Source organism: Dipodomys merriami, unplaced genomic scaffold (genome assembly GCF_024711535.1).
Source record: "Dipodomys merriami isolate MVZ:Mamm:240054 unplaced genomic scaffold, mDipMer1.0.p SCAF_4, whole genome shotgun sequence".
NCBI lineage: Eukaryota > Metazoa > Chordata > Mammalia > Rodentia > Heteromyidae > Dipodomys > Dipodomys merriami.
Genome location: NW_027205603.1, coordinates 40,380,800 through 40,405,287, shown reverse-complemented (window position 1 = coordinate 40,405,287; position 24,488 = coordinate 40,380,800). Strand labels below are relative to the sequence as shown.

The 24,488-nt window shown below is 35.3% G+C and overlaps 1 protein-coding gene across 3 annotated transcripts in view; it reads left to right on the top strand.

Moving 5' to 3' along the window:
* Arfgef1 (ARF guanine nucleotide exchange factor 1) overlaps positions 1–24,488 on the top strand; it is a 116,415-nt gene that overhangs the window by 28,474 nt on the left and 63,453 nt on the right. For all 3 annotated transcript variants that reach the window (XM_069990843.1, XM_069990845.1, XM_069990846.1), the window contains exons 2-9: positions 2,753–2,783; positions 3,527–3,683; positions 6,426–6,572; positions 7,828–8,007; positions 8,365–8,641; positions 12,854–12,964; positions 19,809–19,984; positions 20,811–20,944. In XM_069990843.1, the coding sequence (XP_069846944.1) occupies positions 2,753–2,783; positions 3,527–3,683; positions 6,426–6,572; positions 7,828–8,007; positions 8,365–8,641; positions 12,854–12,964; positions 19,809–19,984; positions 20,811–20,944 (1,213 nt within the window). The remainder of the gene's footprint in view (positions 1–2,752; positions 2,784–3,526; positions 3,684–6,425; positions 6,573–7,827; positions 8,008–8,364; positions 8,642–12,853; positions 12,965–19,808; positions 19,985–20,810; positions 20,945–24,488) is intronic.

Below are 24,488 nucleotides of genomic sequence, written 5' to 3'. Positions count from 1 at the left end.
TGGTAGAGAGCTAGCCTTGAGCTGAAATGCTGAGGGACAGTACCCAGGCCCAGAGTTCAAGCCCCACGACCAATTAAAAAAAAAAATCCTAATCTCCTAATGGGAGCAATACATTTCTTTTAGGGGAAGTAACATTTCTCTTTCTGGGGGTTCAGAGTTAGTATTTCCCATAATTAAGTGAATTGCAGAAGTATAGCTATCAAAACTATAATCGAACTCATGGACTGTACAAAAAAACAGGTGGTGAACTATTGTCTTTCCATTTATTATAAGCGATCTTTGCAACCATCTAGTAGTTAAGTGAGGATTGTACTCATGGTCACATAAATATTTAATGACAAATGCTGTAGTGGCACACTCCTATAATCCTAGCTTTTTGGGAGGTTTGTGATTTGAGACTAGCAGAGGCAAAAGTTAGCAAGACAACTCAGTTCTCAACAACTATGCCAAACATGAGTAGTACAGATCTGTAATCCCAGATATGAGTGGGAAGTGTAGGTATGAGGATTGAAGTTCCAGACAAGCTTGGACAAAAACATGATATCTGTCACAAAAGCAGACTCAATGTAGAGTGCCTGCTTTGAAGGCCTGAGGCCTTGAGTTTGAACTCCAGAATCACCAAAAGAAAAAAATTAGGTCAATTGATACTGTATTTTTCCCTTATCTTTTTTTTGGGGGGGGGAGGGGAGGTCAGTCCTGGGGCCTGAACTCTGGGCCTGGGCGCTGTCCCTCAGCTCTTCAGTTCAAGGCTAGTGCTCTGCCCAGTTGAGCCACAGCATCAGTTCAGGCTTTTTTTTTTTTTTTCCTACTTATGTGGTGCTGAGGAATCGAACCCAGGGCCTCACGCATGCAAAGCAAACATTCTACCACTGAACCACCTTCCCAGCCCCCCATTTTTTTTTTGCCTAAAGGATGCCAGAAGAATGCTGTATCACTTGAGCCATACTCATAACTCTATACATTTTTAAAATCAGTTAAACTACTTTTTTATGTACTATTGATTTAATATTTGACATAGATTTTAAGTAATTAAGTATTGTGAACCTTCGTTGGGTAATTTTTCTTTTTTGGTCACTTGTGGGGCTTGAACTCTGGGCTTGGGCGCTGTCCCTGCACTCTTCAGCTCAAAACGAGAGCTCTACTGCTTGAGCCACACTGCCACTTCGGGTTTATTAGAGATAAGAGTCTCATGGACTTTCCTGCCCAGGCTGGCTTTGAACTGTGATCCTCAGATCTCAGCTTCCTGAGTAGCTAGGATTACAGGCATGAACCACTGGCGCCCGGCTTGGGTAATTTTTAAATAGCTCCAGACAATAGTTTTTGTACTGTTCTTCCTTTTCCTACCATTGTTACAGTGGAAAGGGATTTGGTTCAAAGAAAATTAGACTGAAACACTGAACATCAAATGTTTGACACAGTAGGTAATAAGCATACTTTATCAGTAAGTTACATTGGAAGATGATTTGGCAAAGTTGCTCTTTATAAAGAACTTACTAAAGTGTTTGGTACATGGAAAATACTAAAATGTAGTTTTGATAATTATTAAATTTATAGGACTATGGTTGTTTTAATATCTACATTTTTCTCAATAGTCTTAGAAGCTACTGTGTAATATACTGATTAATAAATCAGGATGCCTAATTTGATTACCTAATATTGAAATCTGGTGAAATCTTATTAGCCAGGCACCCTAACCTCTCTACTTCAGTTTTCTAATATTTAAAAGAAAACTTGAAAAAAAAAAAAAAAGAAAAGAAAACTTGATAGTAAATACCTCAAAAGGTTGTTATAAGAAGCTGTCAACTTTGGAAAAAGTATCCCAGTTTTACCGTGTTAAGTTGGCATTGAACAGAAATTAATAGCCATATTGGTCTAGAAATGTTAAACTTAATTTTTTTCCATTTGTACAGGGGTAAACGCACTGTATTAAATTTGTAAGGTCTTATCTACGTGGGTTTGATTACAGAAACTAATAAAGTATTCTCTAAATAATGAGAAAAAAAGATTTAAATATTAAGGTATTTACTTGTACAAATAATGATTTGTGTAAAGTTAGTATATCCAATATATATATATAGTATATCAAATATAGTGTGTGCTTGCCACATGCTTTTATTTTCAACTTCAAGGAGGTTTACTTAGTTAAACAGTTGCCATCATTTAAGTAAGATTTATCTGATTTACCAAATCCCTTAGAATATCTATAGCAAATTGGAAATTTTTTCTATTAAATTGGGCATGCATATTTTGCAGGGCCTTGTGTAGCCATAAATAGAAAAAAATGATTAAATATCAAATATATACCTATTCAAGAAGTTATTGCTGTGGACTAATAATCTCTTAGATGCACAAGTCTGGTGCATTGAGGGTTTTTTTTTGTCTTGTTTTGTTTTGTTTTGTTTTCCTCAACCAATATATGCTGAAGGTTGTGTGACTTCAGTATGACATTTGTAATAGTGTGTTACTACTGCCTCAGATTAATGTAGTTACTTGACAAAAAGGCAATTGATAGGAGAAAGTAGAATGCTTGCCATTCTAAGTCTGGTTGTTAATGTCAGTTCTTTGAATAAACATACAATATTTGTATAAATTAATACATTTAAGTGAAACAGACTGAGCACTTAATTTTCTTTACAGTCTTCCTAATGTTTCAGAAGTTCCAAATGGGTTTACAAAGACTATTATCAAGATATTTCATGAGCTTTCTGTTGTGAAGTTTTCTAATGTATGCTTTTTTTCTTCCCTCTACCAGATGAAATAAAAGCTGAAACTGAAAAGCAGAGGTTTGTAGCATTTCTTTTCTTTAGTAAAAATAATTTGCAAACTTGTCAGTCTTAGCCAAAGTAATAATATAAACATCGATATTTTCAGAGTAACAAATTTTGCATGTGATATTTATAGTGAAATAATTTTCAAAGAGTTTTAAGAAATAGAATTGTAAGCCATAGTTAGAAACACAAAACTCTCATAAGTATAGAAAAGTATTTCTGAAATACCATGATTCATACTTTAATGTCTTTTCTTAAAGATTCTGATTTATATGTAGAAAAATGACTAGTGTGTTTCTTTTAATCGTGTTAACCTCTTTAGAACAGATTGAAAATAATTCAGAAGTATAGTTTAACTGGAAGGTGTGTAGAAAGCTCATTGTTTTTTTAAGGAAAGCTCATTGCTTTTTAAGGTATTATAATACTACAGGTAGGTACAAGTGAGATATTTACATAATAGGTCTTGAGTGCTTTGGGAAAATAATTAAACAGGAATCCTGTTTAGTCAGTTCTGTCACTACTTTTTGACCTTGTAGAAAGTCACTGATTTTTCTCTAGGCCTTGGTTTCTTCATGTACTATGGGAAGATAGAAGATTGGTTTCTCAAGGTTCCTTTTAGAACTGTAATTCTGTTTCTGTGAATTTATTATCAAATAAATGTAATACCCTAATCACACTCTTCTCATTTAGGAACTTTGCTAAATTCTGTCTCTATGTCTAAATGATTTTCTAATATCATACTCTCATTTTTCATTTAGTCCTCCCCATGGAGAAGCAAAAGTTGGATCAAGCACCCTTCCACCAGTGAAATCAAAGACAAATTTTATTGAAGCAGACAAATACTTCTTACCCTTTGAGTTGGCATGCCAGTCTAAATGTCCCCGAATAGTTAGTACATCTTTAGATTGTTTGCAGGTGTGTATAAAAAGGTATCTAAAAACTTTTTTAAATGGTTTATAAATTACTAACAGTTGATGGTTTCTGTCATTTGAACCAAGTTTGAATATTTTTTTAGAGATAGATATCAAATAGTTGTAAAGATAGACAATAGTTACAGAAAGATGCTTCTAGTTTAATGGTAACAAAAACCATTACCTTAGTGAAAATCAAAGTCTACTTTTGTTATCAATAATGTGAAAGTGTTGATCTTTTTCTATACATGAAATGTAAGATCTACGATGGTGTTACAGGATTTTTTGTTGTTCTTGTTGATCGTTTTTCTTCTTGAGATGGGGGTCTTGGTATGTTGCTCAGGCTAGTCTTGACCTGCTGGATTCAAGCAATCCCCTAGCTTTGGTGTCTTTAGTAGCTAGGACTACAGATTTGCACCACCACATCTAGCTAGAACAATAGGTCATTAATCTGCCAACTTTACATATACCATCATTTGGGAAATATGCTAAATGCTTGCTATTGTATATCAAGCAGAGGTGGGGAATGTTATTTGGTATATGATAGGACAGACACATAATACTTCTTGCCAGTTGCTCTTGTCCTATATGCCTGTGTTGGTAATTTTGTACATCCCATAATGACATTGTAAGTATCTAGATGCCCTTGACAGATAAAAGTTCTCAGCCCTGAAATCAACAGTTTAATAGTGGCAGATTCTATTTCACTATTGTACCACAGCTGTACTGTTTCATTTATGACAAAAAATTTACTGAATTCTTTTCAACCTGTTTTGCACTCAAGCATACACACACACACACACACACACACACACACACACACACACACACACACACACACACACACACACACACACACACACACACACACACACACACACACACACACACACACACACACACACTCTCTCTCTCTCTCTCTCTCTCTCTCTCTCTCTCTCTCTCTCTCTCTCCTCTCTCCTTCTTAGATATTTTGTAAGGCAAACTTTTATGCTCAGGTGTTGTCACTGGGCATTATATATATTCACATATTCAACTATTACCTGGGTGGCTAAGAAGAGATCATATGGTTTGTCTTTAAGGTAGATAAAGATAAATGCATCTGATTTCTGAACTTGTTTTCCCTGGAAACATCCATTGTATTGCAGACTATAATATTAATGATGAACAAATTTATGATTTCTTCGAGCCAGTTTATGGAAACAGTTTTCTTCAAATTGACTGATCTAATTGGAAAGTATTTAGTGTCATTTAAAAGTATTAAGGTAGTTTTCACCAAAATAGTATCAATTAAACCTCATTTAAATAGAAAGTAGTGAGCAGTTTTAACTCATCAGAGAGAAGTTCTTAAGACTTGGTTTTCACTCAAAAAATTAAATCCCGCAACAACAAATCCTCAAAGAAACAACTACCCAATAAATAAGTGGACTAAAGAGAAACTTCTATGAAGAGGAAAGAAGGATGGCCAATAGACACATGAAGAAATGCTCAACCTCCCTAGTCATAAAAGAAATGCAAATCAAAACAACATTAAGATACCACCTCACCCCAGTTAGAATGTCAAAAATCAAGAACTCTAATAACAACAGATGCTGGAGGGGATGTGGACAGAAGGGAACCTTACTGCATTGTTGGTGGGAGTGAAAACTAGTTCAACCACTTTGGAAAGCAGTATGGAGGTTCCTCAAAAGACTCCATTTACCTATGACCCAGCAATCTCACTTTTGGGCATTTATCCAAAGGATCACAAACAAGACCACACTAAAGCTACCAGCACAACTATGTTTATTGCAGCATTATTTACTATAGCTAAGATATGGAACCAACCCAGATGCCCCTCAGTAGATGAATGGATCAAGAAAATGTGGTCTATATACACAATGGAATTCTATGCCTCCATCAGAAAGAATGACATTGCCCCATTTATTAGGAAATGGAAAAGCAAATTATATTAACTGAAGTAAGCGAAGCCCAAAGAAACATAGGTCCTATGGTTTCCTTTATTTGCAATATCTAGTATATGTCTGAGTCAAGCAGAAAAGGTCAGATAAGGTGATGTTAGGGAAATGAACCCTAAGATATGTATTCAAATTTTTTTTTTCTTTCATGGGATTGTTTCTAACGCATTTATAAGATTATTTCTTTGTTGCTTTGTATGTCCCTCCCCCACAGTATAACCCCTGCTTTCACTGTATTTGATGTCATTATAATTTGTGTATGGGAAGGGGAAAAACAAGTCATTTAAATAAGAATACAGGTGGACTCGTTGCAACAATGAGAAGTACAAGTCGTGTCGAAAACGAACTTTACAACTTTGGTGGGAGGGGCGGGGAGGATGGGGGGGGAATAGGAAGGGATGGGAAGGGGAAACAAAGGAGGAGGCTACAATGCTTGGTAAGAAATGTACTCATTATCTTGCCCATGTAATTGTAACCCCTCGGTACAGTATTTTCACAATAAAAAATAAACAAAAATGTTAAAAAAAAGACTTGGTTTTCTTCAAGCACTGTCTGATCAGTGATGACTTGTAGTCATTGTTTTCCGTTTTGTAATTCATATGTAAGTAATTTCCAGTGTTGATAATACACTCTAGAAAAACTTTGTTTGGCACTTAGTTATACCTTTTATTATACCTTGACATTTTTGTATAAAAACTTTAATATATTCTCAGATATTTTAATTTATATTCCATTGTATACAAATAGTATAGTTAGTTTAATTGAGATCTTTATTTTGTCTATTTTAGAAACTTATTGCTTATGGGCACTTGACTGGCAATGCTCCAGACAGTACAACACCAGGCAAAAAATTAATTGATAGAATTATTGAAACAATATGTGGCTGCTTTCAAGGACCTCAAACGGATGAAGGAGTTCAGTTACAGATAATAAAGGTAATTCATTATGTAATGTGAATTTTTATAATACAATATATGTACAAATAATACTTTTTAGAATCAGAAGAAACCTTCCAACTTAAAAATATCACGCAAGATGATTACCACATTCCAGTTATAACAGGCTAGTTGGGTTTTTTATTACACTATATCAAGAAATTTTGTTGTTGAATGCCAAGTATTCATTAAAATAAGCATTAAAAAAAGCATTGGGTCCCTAGAATCTTCCCGAGTTTTTTGGTTTCTGGTGTGGTTTTCATACTTACTTTATTCTTCAAGTTTAGAGTGAGATCCTTAGACTCTACTAAATTTTTTAGTACTGTTTGACCCCTTATAGCCTGACTTCTCAAATCATAGATTAACATGTACACTAATTGTCTACCAGCTTTCATGATTCCATTGCACCATCCACTTAAATACTGTTCCAGGTTTGTGCTATAATGAGCCTACGTGGTTGAATTCTTGCAAGTATAGTTATTAATGTTACTACTATGGTACTGTGCTTATATATCAGTGTAATTTTTAATCCTCTAAAATTATTTACATGTAAAAACATTCCTTCATGTGGTATATAGTCTCTTCTGAGCCTTTCCATTTTATTGATGTATTTGTTTCACAAGGTATGTTCTAAAAAATGTCCAATTGTTTTGTCCTGTTTGTAATTTCATAGCATTTAGGGTTTAATCAAAATATATTGATTAGATATGTACTCATTAATTCTAACTTTAATAGTATTGTGTAGCATAAAAAGGATAATAGGTATATGTACACTAGAGAATTGGAAGATTCATTTAGGATTATTTAAAATGCTTGGTTCTAAAAGTTTATAAATACATTTCATAATAATAATAATAATCTATTTTAATCCTTAAAGTAAGAAAAATTTGAAGGTGAGATAAAGACACAGTAGTTACTCTCCAAAGTTGATAGATTAAAACACATGAGGCATATGTTTTATGTTCAACTGAGACAGTGTAAATACCATGCATTTTAACAAATTAATATTTATAGTGAAATTTGGCTTGGCATTAGTTAAATGGTGGTCTGGAGTTAAGAGGATTATATAGAAATTACTTCCAGAGTAAAGAAATTATTAAATATTTTAAGACTTGATGACAGATTTGACATATTCAGGGCAGGCAGAAATTCTGTATGTACTACTTGAATGTGATGATTGTTTCTGAAAGCTTTAATTCTAATGTCAGTAATATTGAAAATACTCATATTTTTGTCATGAAACTTGTTTTTAAAGGCTTTACTTACTGCAGTAACATCACAACACATAGAAATTCATGAAGGAACTGTACTTCAGGCTGTGAGAACATGTTACAATATCTATCTAGCAAGCAAAAATCTCATCAATCAGACAACAGCCAAAGCTACTCTTACTCAGATGCTAAATGTTATCTTTGCACGTATGGAAAACCAAGCAGTAAGTATTTTTAAAAACGTTATATAGAATACTGCAGGCATCAAAAATAGAAAGGACTTTACAGGAATTATATTGAAATCTTTAGGATGCTTTCCACTTAAACTTCTTACTGTATTGTATTTTATTTTGTTCAGTTTGTGAAATTTCTTGTCTTCTTTGACTTTGGATAGAAGTATGAAATGAAAGATAACTGATGGAAGTCTTTATGAATTGATTTTTAAAAAAAAATTCATATGAAGCCTAGATGCAAATGTAGATGCAAGGTGCTATCTCCTATGTAAGATTTCTAATTGGATGAAACCTATCCTTCTTGCTTTTGAATTCCTTATTGTAATAGCAGAAATTATTTCTTCCCAGTTGCAGGAGGCCAAACAAATGGAGAAAGAAAGACATCGGCAACATCATCATCTGTTACAGTCTCCAGTAAGCCATCATGAGCCTGAATCACCTCAACTTAGATATTTGCCACCTCAGACTATTGATCATATATCTCAAGAACATGAAGGGGACCTTGACCCCCATACAAATGATGTGGATAAAAGTCTTCAGGATGACACAGAGCCTGAAAATGGATCTGATATTTCCAGTGCAGAGAATGAGCAGACTGAAGCTGATCAGGCAACTGCAGCTGAAAGTAATCTTGGCAAGGGAATTGGGGTGTATTTGTGCTAAGGGAAGTGGGTGGGAGTGGAGAGTTTCTGGTAAAAAATAATATGATCTAGTGGATAACCTAATGTAATTGTGACCTTTTCATCCTTTAAGTTAAAGTTACTTTCATCCACAGAAGCTCTATTAATGATCTGGTGCACATAGTAGCATCTTAGTATAGTGTATAGTGTATAGTCTTCCTTTGGAGAAGATAATGACTTTCTAAAGAGTCATAAATGTCTTAGCATATTAGGACCTTTAGTTTTCTCCTTAGTTTGATAGCAAACAAGGAATCTACTTACTAGGATGTTTTTAGGAAGTTGTAGGAAATCATTACAAGTTTAGAAAATATTGTGGTCAGAAAATTACTGAAGCTGGTGCTGTGGCTCACAACTGTAATCCTAACTACTTAAGAGATGGAGACCTGGAAGATTTCGTTTGAGGCCATCTCACACCAAATTTTTGAGGCTACATCTCAGTAGGAAAAGCTAGGTGTGGTGGTATGCCTATCATCCTATCAATGGCAGGAAGCATAAATAGCATGATAATCTAGGTCAAACTAGGTAAAAAGCAAGAACCTGTCTCAGAAATGAGCAAACCAAAAAGCTAGGAGCATTGCTTAAGTGGCAAGGTGCCTGCCTAGCAAGGGTAAAGCCCCAAGTTCAAACAGCAGTACTGCCACAAAAGACAAGCAGTGAAGCCAGGTATGGTATAATATCTGTTATTCCTGTACTCATGAGGCAGAGAGGCAGAAGGATTCCTAGTATGAGGCCATATGGTGCAGAAAGTTATTCAGACTTCAGCTCAACTAACAAGGCAGGTATAGTGGTGCACATTTGTAACCCTAACTGTGTGGAAGGCATGATAGGAGGATGACCATTTGAAATTGCCCCAAAATTTGACCACTTGAACCACAGCTCCACATCTTGCTTTTTAGTGGTTAATTGAAGATGAGTGTCTCACAGATTTTTCTGTGTGGGCTGGCTTTGAACTGCAATTCTGAGATCCTCAGATCTCAGCCTTCTGAGTAGCTAGGATTACAGGCATGAACAACCAGCGTCCAGTTTATAGATTCTTGTCTTACCAAAATAGTTCTTTTCACTGCATTTTCAAAGGAGCCAACTGAAAGATCTAATCTCTGATAAATCTGAGATTTTATTCATCCCTTCATCTATACATTGAGTAAACACTTGTTAAGCTTCTGTGTTTTAGTCACTGTATACTAGGAATTAAAGTGATTGAGTCATTGCTTTTAGCCTGTTCCTATCCTCACTGAAGGATCAGGTGAGCATAAATGTGAGAATTTTCCCGGAAATGGCATACAGAGGGTATGTGTGCTGAGGAGAGTTAGGAAAATGCCTTTATATTGAAAAGAATAATGCTTTAGTTGAATCATGGTAGTGGGAGTGAAAATTGGTTCACCAGAAAATTTTGGGAAATTTACAATGTTCCCAAAATGTTGGGAAATTTTCTAAAGTATGACATGGGTGAAGACAAAGAAGTGGGAACATCTAGTGATAAGCACTTCAGCAGGTGTTTATAGAATTAATTCAGAATTATAAGAATTATAATTACCTCTGCCTATACAGATTTTTTTATCCCAATAGGTGAGAACCATCAGTTCATGATTCATACTCTAGTGCATATCTCACACGTATTAGCTATGTGACTGTGGACAAGTAGTTTCTTTAAGCATTCTTTATGTATAATGTATAACAAAGGCTTATTGCTAGTTACTATCATTCTATGTCAGTTAATGCATATGAAAATTTTAAATCACTAGTTATTTTTTATGTCATTTTAGATGGGATTCTGCACAGTAATTTTAGCCAACTAGAGCACAGAAATAAAAAGCTTAAAAAGGGATGGCTCATGCCTATAATCCTAGCTACTCAGGAGGACATCTGATGTTCACAGTTCAAAGCCAGCTAGGGCAAGAAAGTATGTGGGATTCTTCCATGAATGAGCAAAAAGGCAAAAGTGGATGTGTGGCTCAAATGATAGAACGAAAAAGCTAAGGGACAGTGAGTAAGCCAAATTTAAGCCACAGAGCAGGCGAGTGTGCGCAAATACATACACGTGTGCGTACACACACACAAGGAAATTGCTTTTCAAGACCTTTCAGTCTCTGTTACACAGAAGAGTCTAAATGTTACTTTTATTTGCTTGTTTTATGAAATAAGTCTGCTGATATGACAAGCTTCTTTATCAGGTTTCCTTTTGTAACATTCATTGTTTGGTGGCAGACGTAGAATAGGAACACTGGGGAAATTAGCATCCTAAATAGTGGACCTTTTCTTGATGAGTCCTTATCTGGTTTTGAGATGAATGTAATGCTGTCTTCATAAAATGGACCAAAGACCTCAGTGTAAGACCTGAAACCATGAAATTATTACAGGAAGGAGTAGGGGAAACATTAGGGCTCCTTGGCAAAGGTAGAAAGATTCTGAGTAAAGATCCCAAAGCACAACAAATAAAGATTTGATGGGATTGCATCAAACTTATGTTTCTGCACAGCAAAAGACATAGCTAATTAGGTTAAAAAAAAAAAGCCAGTTATACATCAGACAGGAGTCTAATATCCAGAATATACATAGAACTTTAAAAATTATAACTTCAGAGAACTAACAGCCTATTTAATAAATGGGCTAATGACTTAAAGAGAGACTTCTCAGAAGAAAAGTAAAAATGGCCAATAGACACATGAAGATATTCTCTGGCCATAAAGGAAATGTAAATCAAACCAATACTGAGATTATATCTCATGCAAGTTGCCATTATCAAGAAAACAAACATTAATAAATGCTGATGAGGATGCAGCCAAAGGGAACTCTAAATACTGTTGATAGGAATGTAAGCTTGTTCAACTAATCTTGAAAGCAATATGGAAGTTCCTCAAAAATGTAAACATAGAATTTCATTCTTGGACATTTATCTAAAAGATCACAAACCGGGTTACAGTAAAGCTACCTGCATAACCATGTTCATTGCACACTATTCACCATAGCCAAGGTATGGAATTGGCATCCAGATGCCTGAGTGGATCAAGAAAGTGGAATTTTACTCATGCATTAGAAAGGATGATATTGTGCCATTTGTAAAAAAAAAAAAATGGAAAGATTTGGAAAAGGTGTGTTAAGTGAATTAAGTCAGGACCAGAGAGATGAAGGATGCATGTTTCCCCATATATGTGGAAGCTAGATTTAAATCATGATAAATAAATATGTTAGGTGATATGCAAGTGGTTACAGATGTATTAACTGAAATATAAGAGGTTCATGTGAGAACTCAAATAATGTAATTCCCTAGAAAGACAAAGTTAAAGCCCAACAAAATAAGCACAAAGAAATGGATACTTGGAAGAGAAAAGGTGGAGTCAAGGGAAAAAAGGGGTAGATGAATGTCAAGAGGGGAAAGTGAAGGGTGGGGAATGCAGTTAAGAATGCAATGTATATCCTACTAGGAGGAGTGGGTGAGAATGTTGAAAGGGTTGCCATGAATCAGGATACATTCTGTCAATAAACTGCTTTGTTAAATGGCAATTCCTTTGTAAAACTACTTAAAGATAATAATAAAAATGAATAAATGGTAGTCCTTTACAGATGTAGGAAGAAAGAATAGTGGAAATAGAATCGATAATAGCTAATGTACAATCTGATGCTGTTTGGTAGGACAGTGAGTATCAGGACAAGGTCCCAGATCTAAGAACATTCGAATTGCTACTTTGAAAACTCCCAGTGGAAATCTTGGTTTTTATCTGTAGACACATTATGTTAAGTTCTTTCAGTTTCCTGAGGCTATACAGAAGTTGTAAAGTATGGTTACCTGTTTTGTTTGTTATTCATAAAATTGAAAGATACTTATTTACTTCTTTAAAAAGGTTTTCTTTGTGTGTGTGATATTGGAACTTGAGCTCTACCATTTGCAAGGTGCCTCCAGTTCTTTTTGTGTTTAATATTATCAAATAGGTCTCATTTTATTTTTTTGCCTGAGCCAGCCTGGACTACTATCCTGTTGAAAAAGCAGCTGGAATGACTAGCTGGGTACTCTACCATTTGAGTAACACCTCCAATTCTAGTTGTGAAGCTTTATTGTGTAATTGCTTAGTTATATTTTTTTCTTTATTTTTGGAATATTTTACATTTTCAGTAGAAGTTTTCAAAAAATAATGTTCTATTGCATTTTTCCTCTTCTAAAGCATTGTCTAAAAATGATGTATTGTATGACGGAGAAAACCATGACTGTGAAGAAAAGCCACAAGATATTGTACAGAGCATTGTAGAAGAAATGGTAAACATCATTGTTGGAGGTATTATACACTTCATTTGAAATGATTCTATTTTGTAGGATTCCATCTGACCATGGAAAACTATTATTCATATAACCAAAAGGGAAAAATTGTACACTTTTTTTTTTTTTATCAAATTAGAAATTGTACGTGTGTCTGTCTACAAAAATAGAGTTGTCCTCTAGGGGATACTATCTAAAACTCCATCAGTGGAATCCTAAAACTACCAGGTAGTACCCAACCCTATAATGCTGTGCTTTTACTGTACATATATAAAAACTGTAGAAGCTATTTCCACCTAAACTAAAGCACTTAACCATGTATTATGGCTATAACATTGGCATTTTGACAGGCTCGAATTTCTTTTGTCCTTTTTCCAAATTCATGCTTATCATTGATCTTAGTAACCTTGGTATATTTTTTTTCTTATCTCTATTAAGTGTAATGCTTTTTCCACCTTTATTTGTTTTGTTTTTGTTCTTTTTTGTTTTTTTGTCTTGTCGGTTGTGGGGCATGAACTTTGGGCCTGGGAGATCCCTTAGCTCATCAGCTCAAGGTTAACGCCCTACCACTTGAGCTATAGCACCACTTCTGGCTTTTTCTGCTTATGTAGTGCTGAGGAATCGAACCCAGGGCCTCATGCATGCAAGGCAAGCACTCTACCACTGAGCCACCTTCCCCAGCCCTACCATCTTTATTTTAAAAGACACTTTTGCTTCTGTTAAGAACATCCAAACTACCAGTCTCACTACTTGGGGCCATAAAGTATAATGAAAGTTGACCAGCAACTATGTAGGTTGGGAGATTGAATCTCTGGTAACTGAGGCAATTAAAGACTAGGGAGATTATATACAGTGGTGACACTAAACAAAGGTTTGATACTCAACCCAAGTAGGGTGGAATGGATGGTAAGAAATATTCATCTTGCTACATAGATAGCACCCAATTAAGAACTTAGGAATGTTTTTTTTTTTTTTTTTTCTGGAATTTCCCATTTTCAGATTGCAGTTACTAGTTGCTAACTAAAACAAGGAAAGGAAAGCAAAGCACAGATAAGAGAGGAGAAATTACTATCCTCCTCCCCCAACCTCCCGCTTTTCTCTAGCTTCAGTTATTTTTTATAAAAACTTGTTCTTCCCTATCCCACTTAAAAAAAGTTGATTCTATTGCCCCTTTTTGTGAGGGAGTCATTAAGGGTAAGATGTACTTTTTATGTTAGGGAAATGTTTGTTACATTTTATAAAAATATGTAAATTGTTTTGATTTTGAGAATTTTTATCTGTTGGAGTATTGGAGAAAGCATAATTTCTTATATGTTGATGTAAGGTCGGTACTTGGTTAATGGATTGTGTTATAAATACGTTGTAAAGTTTGTTAGGAATTTTTCTTTTCTTTTTTAAATTCTTTTGCCAGTGGTGGCATTTAGACACCAGGCCTTGTACTTGCTAGGCAGGAACTCTTCCACTAGAACCACGTACTCATCTCTATTCCTTTTGGTATTTTTTTCAAGATAGGGGTACTTCTAGGACTTGAGCTCAGGTGCTATCCCTGAGCTGTTTTTGCTCAAGACTAGTTCTCTACCACTTGAGCCACAGCTCCAATTCTAGCCTTTTGATGGCTAATTGGAGATAAACAGTCTTACAGACTTTCTTGCCTGAGCTGGCTTTGAACCACAATCCTTAGATCTTAACTTCCTGCAAAGCTAGGATTATAGGCATGAGCCATAGGTCCTGGCTTTGTTTTAGGTAATTTTTAAAGTCTAGTATTTTATGACCAAGCCAGCCAGGACCTCAATTTTCCTATTTATTTATACTTCCCTTATAGCTGTAGTAATAGGTGGGTGCCATAACACTCATCTTTTTCTGCTGAGATTTGGTCTTGAGAACTGTTTGTCTATGAAGCCATGAATTTTGATCCTCCCCGTCTCCACATCTCCAAGTAGCTAGGATTACAATTATTGAGCTACTATACATGGCCTCACTCTTGTTTTTCATAAATAGCTTTATTTTATTGAGGGTTATCTGAAACAAATACAAAGAGCATCTTCAGTTCATGATCCTTAAATAGGAGTAAGCATAATACCTTGCTACATAAACTTAGAAGTAGGATTGAATATGTAGTGTGGATCTTGAATAAGAATATTGCTATTTTAGGTACACTAATTCTCATGTAAAACATTTCCTTGTTACAACTCCAGAAGCAAATATGTATCTGATTGCTTTCTCATCTTTTTCATCATTCTTATTTTTATCTAGCATATACTTTTGGAATATATACAATTGCTTATATATAAAAATTAAGATGTACATACGTATGTGAATATGGAATAAATTTGGAATGATTATACGTAGATTAATAAAGTAATAATTTCCATTATTTGGCCAAAATGATCAGGTAGCAGGGAGGGTTATCATATAGGACATGACAGAATCTGAATTTATACAAGTATAAAAGAGTGGTATTTTCACATGCTGGAAACTACATAGCAGGACTCTTCAGGGAGAAAAATTAGATTTGATATTAGAATAGATATTTCCAATATCCCAAAGTACTGAAGTGCTGTGTATGTCATGTGATGATATACAGTAGAAAAGGTTATAGAAGTTTGAGATTAACCAACAGAATTATAAATTAAGATGTTGGACCTAATTCTAGACTGAATTAGAGGTTTTAGAATTGAGAAATGCAATGATTACAACTATGCATGAAGAAAAAGTCCTATAGAAAATCAGAACAATAATCTTAAGTCTGAATAGAACATTAACAGTGAAAATGGAACAAACAAACATGAATAGTAAGTGAGATCACAGGTATTGATGAAGAAGATTTTGTAACTTTGAATTAGGTAAAGAGAAAATAATTGTGTCAGAGGCCTTCAAGATTATCACAAGCTTTGTTAATTCACTGAGAAAGCTCACAGAAATCAATATGCAGTTGTACTCCTATTATAGCAAAAAGGTACAGAGCAAAATCATCAATATGAAGAGGTATGAGGAGGAACCTGGTGTTTTTACTTTTGGGAATCCTCTTTATTGAAGTCATGAGGAATACTTTAATTCCTCCTGCATTGTATTGTGAAATTAAAAAAAAATTACTACTCAAGAAACGTATTAAAGCCTTCAAGATCAATATTTTTGAGGGGAGTTGTCACATAGCCACCCTTTGCTTAGCATATATTAAAATTTCAGACTCTCATGGGGAAAAAAATATCAAACTTGATCAGCAGGTTTTGGGGTTTTTTTTGTTGTTGTTTTCTTCCAGCTCAATGGCTGAAACACATACTTTAATTAGTTTTGGTGGAAGCCTCCCAAAATACAGGATCGTAGGTACAGCCAGATGCCAAAACTGAAAGTAGGTCATTCAGCTAGGCATCAGTGATCATGTCTATAATCCAAGTTATTTAGGAGGCTGAGAGCTGAAGTTTGTGACTTGAGATCCTAACCTAGGCAGGAAAGTCTATGAGACTCATAAAAGCTGAAAGTGAAGCTGTGGCTCAGTGGTATAGTGCCAGTCTGGAACAAAAAAATCTCAGGGATAGTCTGAGGCCCTGAGTTTAAGTTTCAGGACTGGTACCAGTAAAAAAGAAAGCTTTTTGAAGGATAGGCAATATCAGACCTGCTGTGTTTGCCTCATTTCTTTGTAGATGATATCCCAGTTTTTGAGCCTAAACAGATGATTTACCTGTAGATGATACTGTTGGTGGAATTAAGTAATGTTGGAGAAGTTACTTGGGAAAAAATATTTACTTGGGAAAAGTAACATTTATTTTTAGCATACTGAATTTGACCTTTAGTATAAAAGGCTTACAGAACTTACTGAAAAATGTAATGGAAACAGCTAAGACATGTCAAGGCAAGTGCTACAGGTGGGTGTTTTATTAATGTAAGCCCTTAGTACCTGAAAAATCAACTTAAAGGGGGAAAGATTTATTTTGACTCAAACAAGTTTCAGTACATAGTCACTTGCTTCCATTGATTGCACCAGAGTTGTGTTAAGACAGATCATTATGATAGGGACCAAATTATAGAACAGAACAGCTCACTTCATGATGGATAGGAAGTATTAAGGATAAGGTATTTTTCAACAGCATGCCCTTAGAGACCTGCTTCCACCAACTGAAGATTTTAGCCCCTTTCCAAATAGCAACATTAGGTGGATACTAGGCTTTCAACACTCGAGTCCTTTGAGGCATTTGCTGACTCCCAAAGATTCATGCTCATTTCTCACAATGCAATATGCATGTACTCCATCTAAATGCCTAAAAACAGTTCCAAAATTGTACCAAGTGTGGCTCATATCTATAATCCTAGCTACTTGGGAGGTGGAGATCAAGAAGAGATAGTAGTTTAAAGTGAACTCATGCAAAACATTAGTGAGATCCCCCATCTCAAAAAAATGTGCCTTGGTCTAATGGTACAAGTCTGTTGTTCCAATTACATAAGAAGTCTTAAGAAGGATCATAATTAATGCCAGCCTCAGGCTAAAAGAAAATAGTGAGACCTTATCTGAAAACAACCTAAAATGTGGGGATGTTCCTGAAGTAGTAATATCTGCCTGGTGAGTGTGAGATACAGTACTAGCTAAACCCCAGTACCTCCAAAACAAAAAGCAGCTCCAACATCATTGCCAATTCCAAAAGTCAGGAATGAGGCATAGAGAGGAAGGATAGGACCATGAAAGACAGAACCTCAGGGAAAAAAAAAAACAACAACAAAAAAACTTAAATTCTGTAGCTCATATTTACCCTCTGGGGCATTTTGTGGGAGAATGTGAGATCCCCAGGGATTGGGCAGTTCTTGCCAGTTGTGATCTCTGGCTGCCTTTTCTTGCTTCCTGTGGCTTTCCACATTCTTAATATCTCACTTCCTGGAATTTCCATTGCAGCTTTTGTTTCAGTCTCACAACTTAATGCTTTGCCCTGTCATGTGCTGCCTGCAGGGAAGTGAACCCTGCCACATGGTCTGGCCTCCCAGGCTTTGCCTTGAAAGTTTCCTGGGTGGAAGTCTCCATAGCTCTGTTCTTGCATTCTGCATGACTAAAAACCAGCATCACATGGACAGCACCAAGGCCTATTGCCAGCTTGAGCATTAGCCAGGTACCTTCAGACTATGGCTTCAGTGCCTTCTAAGTACCTGGAGGGCTGTGCATGTGCAAACACTTAGACAGCCTCTGTCAGTAGGGCTCCCAGAATTCTCTTCCTAAAGCAGAGTTTTTCAAATGAATTACTCCCTTATACACTTGAGCCAGCAGGTGCCTGCATGGCATCTATCCTGCTATCCTAGTGCAAAGTTGATCTCTTTAGCTACCAACTTCCTTATTTCTGATTTTCATGTGCTTTTCTAGCCAAACTCCCAAGTTTTCAAACTCTTATACTCTTGGGTTTTGTTGTTGTTGTTTTGTTTTTTGCTTTTGCTTCCAATTCTTACCATATACCTAGCTTGAAATCAGGGCCTTGCACTCTCACTTGGCTTTTTCACTCAAGACTGTGCTCTATCAGTTGAGCCACAGCTCTACTTGTACTTGTACTTGTACTTCCACTTCCACTTCTACTTCTACTGTTACTTCTACTTAATTGGAGACAAGGGGCTCATAAAGACTTTTCTGCCTGGGTTGATTTCAAACTATGATCATCAGATCTGTTTCCTGAGCAGCTAGGATTAGAGATGGGAGCCACGAACACTCAGTTTATATTTTACCTGTTGATGATCTTTTTCATGTAATACTTGTTAATTGCAAAATATTCTTTGGAATTATCCAGCTTAATCTATTGAAGAATGTTCCAGCTGAAGGAGCAGAAAACAATTTTGACATAGAGAAGCCAGAGCTTCTATATCTTTCCTATTACTTGAGTTACTTAGAAGTTGAAGACATGTTATCAATTAATAACAAAATCAGTAATAACCACTATTTATATATCCTTTATGTATGCTCTAGTGGTTCCTTATAAATTTTATTTTTTTTCTGTTTCTTATGAAGAAATTGAGAAAAAGATGAAATAACTTGAGTTAAATGGAAGAGATATTATAGGAGCACAAATATATCATATTCCAGAATGTTTTTATAGTTTAGTATGTTTCCTTCAAACTAGTTTAAGTTTCTTTCGATTGATAGCATGAAAGGAGCAATTTCTTGGCAGATAGCTACTGAATTTCAGCGATGGGCATATATTATATGTTGCTCTTTACTTTTGTTAACTAATTTACAATATATACAGAGTGGTTTTGGAACTTGTTGTTTTTTGTATTGTCTGTGTTCTTCTAGAAGTTATTTGTTTCTGTTCATATTAATTTCAAGTATGATTACTCAGTGATCTAATGAAAACTTTTTGTGATAGTACAAAGACTAGGTATTCTAAAAAGGGAGGGCCTTGTGATAAAAAAAGAAAAAAAATTGGGGGAGTACTGCATATGATATACTTCCTTTGGAAAACCTCATACACATAAGCAACTTAAAGACTATAACAATAACAATTTAAAAAACCCTTCCTTCATATTAAAAAACCTTTTTCCCAACATTTCCAAAACTATGGAATGTTCATTTTTGCAAGGAATTTCTCTTAACATATGAAGGCATTAGTGTTGTTTATATAAATTAAAAAGCAAGTTTCTAAGCTTCTGCTTTGGCACATCTGTAGTAGCCTCTCATCAGCTGAGTTTATTACCAGAACAATGTAAAGTTTATATTTGAAAGCATTCCAGATGTATATTTCCTTAATATTAATTGTGCTAACCTTCAAATGGTGCCAATATATATTTTGCTTCATATTGTTTTTCTGCCACTGTTTGGTATTACATATGCTATGTTTTTTTAAAGAAGCTTTGCTTAAGTCAGATATGCGCATGTTTTTTTATTCTTATCATTTTAGAGATGGGAGAAGGGACTACTATAAATGCAAATACAGATGGCAACATTGGAGCTATAGAGGATGGTAGTGACAGTGAGAATATTCAAGCAAATGGAATACCAGGAACACCAATTTCTGTTGCATATACACCATCCTTACCTGATGACAGATTGTCTGTCTCTTCCAATGATACTCAGGTATAAATGGGGTGAAGGAGAGGAAAGCAAAATTTGTAGTCTACCAAAACCTTGGAGTAAATCTTCCCAGTTAAAGATATTTCAGTTTGAGGAAATAGAAAGTTTGGGTTATTTTTTTCCCTCATTGATATTAGAACAGTTTATTTCCTTCATATGCTGATGCATATATTTCTAAGTTGTGTTATCTATGTCCATATCTTTCTACCTTCCTACCTTCCACTGAAATTATATTTTAAAAAAGCATTCTTTTTACATACTCACAAAATAGTTGCAGTATGATTGGGTAAGAAATATTTTAGCAATCTATGGAATCTTCATCTCAGCCGTTGTTCATAGAGACAGAGAAATCAGTACTGTAGTAGTAACAAACTTCTCTGAAACTTGCTCTACTGTAAATCATTTCTTTATATTCAGGAGTAGATTCTCTTGACCTTCTTAGCAGTTTTAACTTTTGACTTTTAAACATTGTTATCTATCTCTACAATTGCCTTATTTCAACTCAGAGTAAATAAAAAATAGAATAAAGCAAAAGTAAAAAACACAAACAGTAGATTTAAAGATAGATTTAATATATTTAAAGCCTTTGTATAGGTATTTTTCTCAGGGCACAATGTGCTAGTTATTTGTCAGTAATTTGAATTAGATAAGTTTAAGAGTGATGGCAAATAAAATATTTTAAAAGAATATTTTTACAGGTATTAATTTCTTGTTGGGTATGAGAACAGCATATCAAAGGTGGGATTACTTACCTGCTAGTGAATTGAATTGAATAAAATAGTTTGGAAGGCTGAAATATTTTATCTTGGCAAATGTCTTTGTTGTTTAGGAATCTGGAAATTCTTCAGGACCTTCACCTGGTGCTAAGTTTTCCCACATTTTACAAAAGGATGCCTTTCTAGTATTCAGGTCATTGTGTAAACTGTCAATGAAACCACTGTCAGATGGACCACCAGATCCAAAGTAAGTCATTAGCTTCTTTATTTGACAAATAGAAGTTTTAAAGCTTGAAATATACCATTATAATGGTGTTTATGAAGGTGTTTGGGTTTAGGTTTGTCTAGTGGAACCTTAAGTTTTGGGGAGGAAGAATATTTTACTTAAATATATTGGATAAAATAATATTTATTGAAATGAACTCCCAAGAAATGGAAACAGAATTTTTTCCCTTTGTTGCTGTTTATTTGACTTTGGGAGGATGGGGAGGACATCACAAAGGAGAAGACGAAGGTTGAAAAAATGCATTAGTGATACTCACTTGACACTATGTTGAAAATGAACTATGAATGCGGATGGGAGGGAAAAACTGGGAAAGAGCAAGGTAAGAGGTGACACTGTTCGAAGGAAATGTACTCATTACCTGACTTTTGTAACTAACCCTTCTGTATATCACCTTTACAATAACAATAAACATACATTGGAAAAAAAATTTAAAGTTTTAAAGCCATCTTACATTATTTCACAAAGGTAGGATTTCAATATAGAATAGTACTTAGTGCATACTAGGTGCTGTGTAAATATTTTATGACTAAATTCTTATTGCCATGTTGTAATTAGAAGTCAGTGTAGCTTTTCCTCAGCTTCATGCTAGGCATCTTAAAAGTTCTAATGAAAGACAATGTCTGATAAGTCTTCGTATGACAAAGGGAGGAAATTCTCCGTGTGTGCGCGTGCGTGCGTGCGTGTGTGCGTGTGGCTTACACTTAGGGCTTAGGTGCCGTCACTGAGGTTTTTGCTCAGGTTTAGCACTCTACCAGTTGAGCCACAGCTCCACTTCAGGCTTTTTTTGGTAGTCAATTGGAAGTAAAAGTTTCACAGACTTTCCTACTCTGGCTGACTTTTCTTCAGATCTTAGCCTCCAGAGTAGCTAGGATCATAGGCATGAGCCTCCACTACCTAGCAAGAGGAAATTCTTTTGAGAGAGAAGTGACTTGTGTAATTCCCATCAACTACATTATTCTAAATTCTAGGAAAGTACTATTTTTTAGAAGTGATAGTCAGATTTTTCATATGTTTGAAGTTCAAGTAATTTCTGCTTGCAGTTGATATTAAGAGTTTTAAAAATGGCTTGCTATTATGTAGCAGAATATATTGCAACTTGACAGTTTAAGAAATTTTTGAAAAAAATCTTTTGGAAGAGCCAGGCTTGTAGTGCACATTTTAATTCCAACTACTGGGGAGACGAATACCTGTTTGAGGCCCACGAGATAGAAGTGCAAGATCCTACCTGCAAAGCAACTAAAAGCAAGTATTGCTCAAGTAGTGTTCAAGTAATAGAGCACTTGCAAGACTCTTGCAGGAGGAAAGAATAAAAGATTAAAGTGTGTGTGTAATTTATCTTTAACTATTTAAATTATCTTTAAGTAGTTGTACAAGAGTTGCCATTCAACAAAGCAGTTTTTGAATACAGTATATCTTATCAATGTCACCCCTTTTAATATTCTCACCCACTCCTCCTAACCCACTACTTTCCTTGCTTTTCTTTTGTTATTGGTGGTGGTGTTGGTGGTCTTGGGGCTTGAATTCAAGGCCTGAGCTTCTTAGCTCAAGGCTAGCACTCTACCATTAGAGCCACAGCTCCACTTCTGTTTTCTGGTGGTTAATTGGAGATAACAGTTTAATGAACTTGACTGCTTGGGCTGGCTTTAAACAGCAGTCCTCACATCTCAGCTTCCTATGTAAGCTACCTCTTTCCTTGCTTTTCTTAATATTGTAGGATATACATTGAATTATTGATTGCAGATTAAATGCTATTTATTAAGAATATTGAGATAGGAACAAAATGTAAGCAGTTCTACTTTAATTACAAAAAAATCAACTTCTCCTGTTTTAATTGCTAAGTGCTAATTAAGAAGACTAAAGACAATCACAACAAAAATTCTGAGTTTTTGCAGACCACATCATAGTTTCTATAAGTTTACTTTGTCACATTATTTTGGTTTAGGGAAAACTTTTTTTAGGTACAGAAGTAGAAGATTCTAAAATTTTTTTCTGGATCAAATCCTGACAGTCAAAAATGCATGTTATTTTCTGCATTTTGAAAATGCGGAAAATAGAGTAAAATAATTTTTTCATTCAAAACGTGACAATTTTAGCTTTGCATGGTTCTGCACTGCCTGTGATCCCAGCACTGGAGGTAGAGGCAATAGGGTTATGACTCCTGTGCCAGCCTGTTCTCCATAGTGAGACATTATTTAACAAAAAAAAGATAATTTTGATCGCTAATTCTGATTTGACAAAGACCTATGTTAAGAAATAAAGAATGGGAATGTTGCTTAGTGGTGCAGTGCTTGTCTAGCATGCATGAAGCCCTGCGTTTGATTCCTCAAAAAGTTGGAAGTGACGCTGTGACTCAAGTGAAACAGGGGAGGCGGGGGGAGGAAAGAAGGGAAGGAAGGAAGAGAGGCAGGGAGGGAAGGAGGGAGGAAAAGAAAGAAAAGAACAAACTTAGGAATTTTGTATTACTAAAACTCATGTCTGCCATTATTTAAAAATTGTGATTGGCCAGGTGCTGGTGGCTCAAGCCTGTAACCCTAGCTACTCAGGAGGCTGAGATTTGAGGATCAAGGTTCAAAGCCAGCTCAGGCAGGAAAGTCTGTGAGACTCTTATCTCCAGAATACCAGAAGTGGAGTTGTGGCTCAAGAGGTAGAGCATTAGCCTTGAGCTAAAGAGCTGAGGGACAGTGCCCAGGCCCAGAGTTTAATACCCATGACCGACAAAAAAAAAAAAAAAAAAAAGAAAAAAGAAAAAATTGCGATTGAAATTGAAAGAAATTAAGGGCTCTGTCTTAGAACCTATACCAAAGATAAAGTATAATGTTTTTTATCTTGAATTTTTATTTTGTCAAAAGTTCAGTTAGATAATATTCTTTTGTAGTTAGATAATATTCTTTTTTGTCTTTTCTGGCTTTTGCTAAGATGATGACCTAGGAAGTGTGATCCTTTCTTCACTTGTTAATTCTTTGTACATAATAGTTATTTAAATGCTTGAACACAAAAATAGCCTTTGGAGCACTTTTGAGTACAATGTAAATCCCAGGGATATAAAGGTAACAAGCACAGTGCCTAATTTCTAAGGTAACTGAGTAAAATAGATGATTATGTGAAGCACATCTGGTGGAAGCAGCATTTGTGTGAGCCTTGGAACACTAGAAAATAAAGACTGGAACTTAAATACCTGCATTTTCTGATAGCTACTTAAATTCTTACCTGTTGCTATTTTACCTACAGTTTTTTGTACTGATATATTTGTTGCACATAATTCTAGACTCAGAATAATAGCTATCTTGGAAATATGACTGTGTAGTAAGAAGCCATGATATCGTAGGCTCTATTTTATATTTTTGGCAGTACTCTACTGGGTTTGAATTCAGGTCTTTGTACTTTCCAGGCAGACACTCTATACTTCTACCTCGTTTTACGCTGGTTATTTTTGAGCTAGGGTCTCACTTTTGCCCTTATAGTCTAGACCATATTCCCCCATATACGCTTTCACCATAGCTGGGAT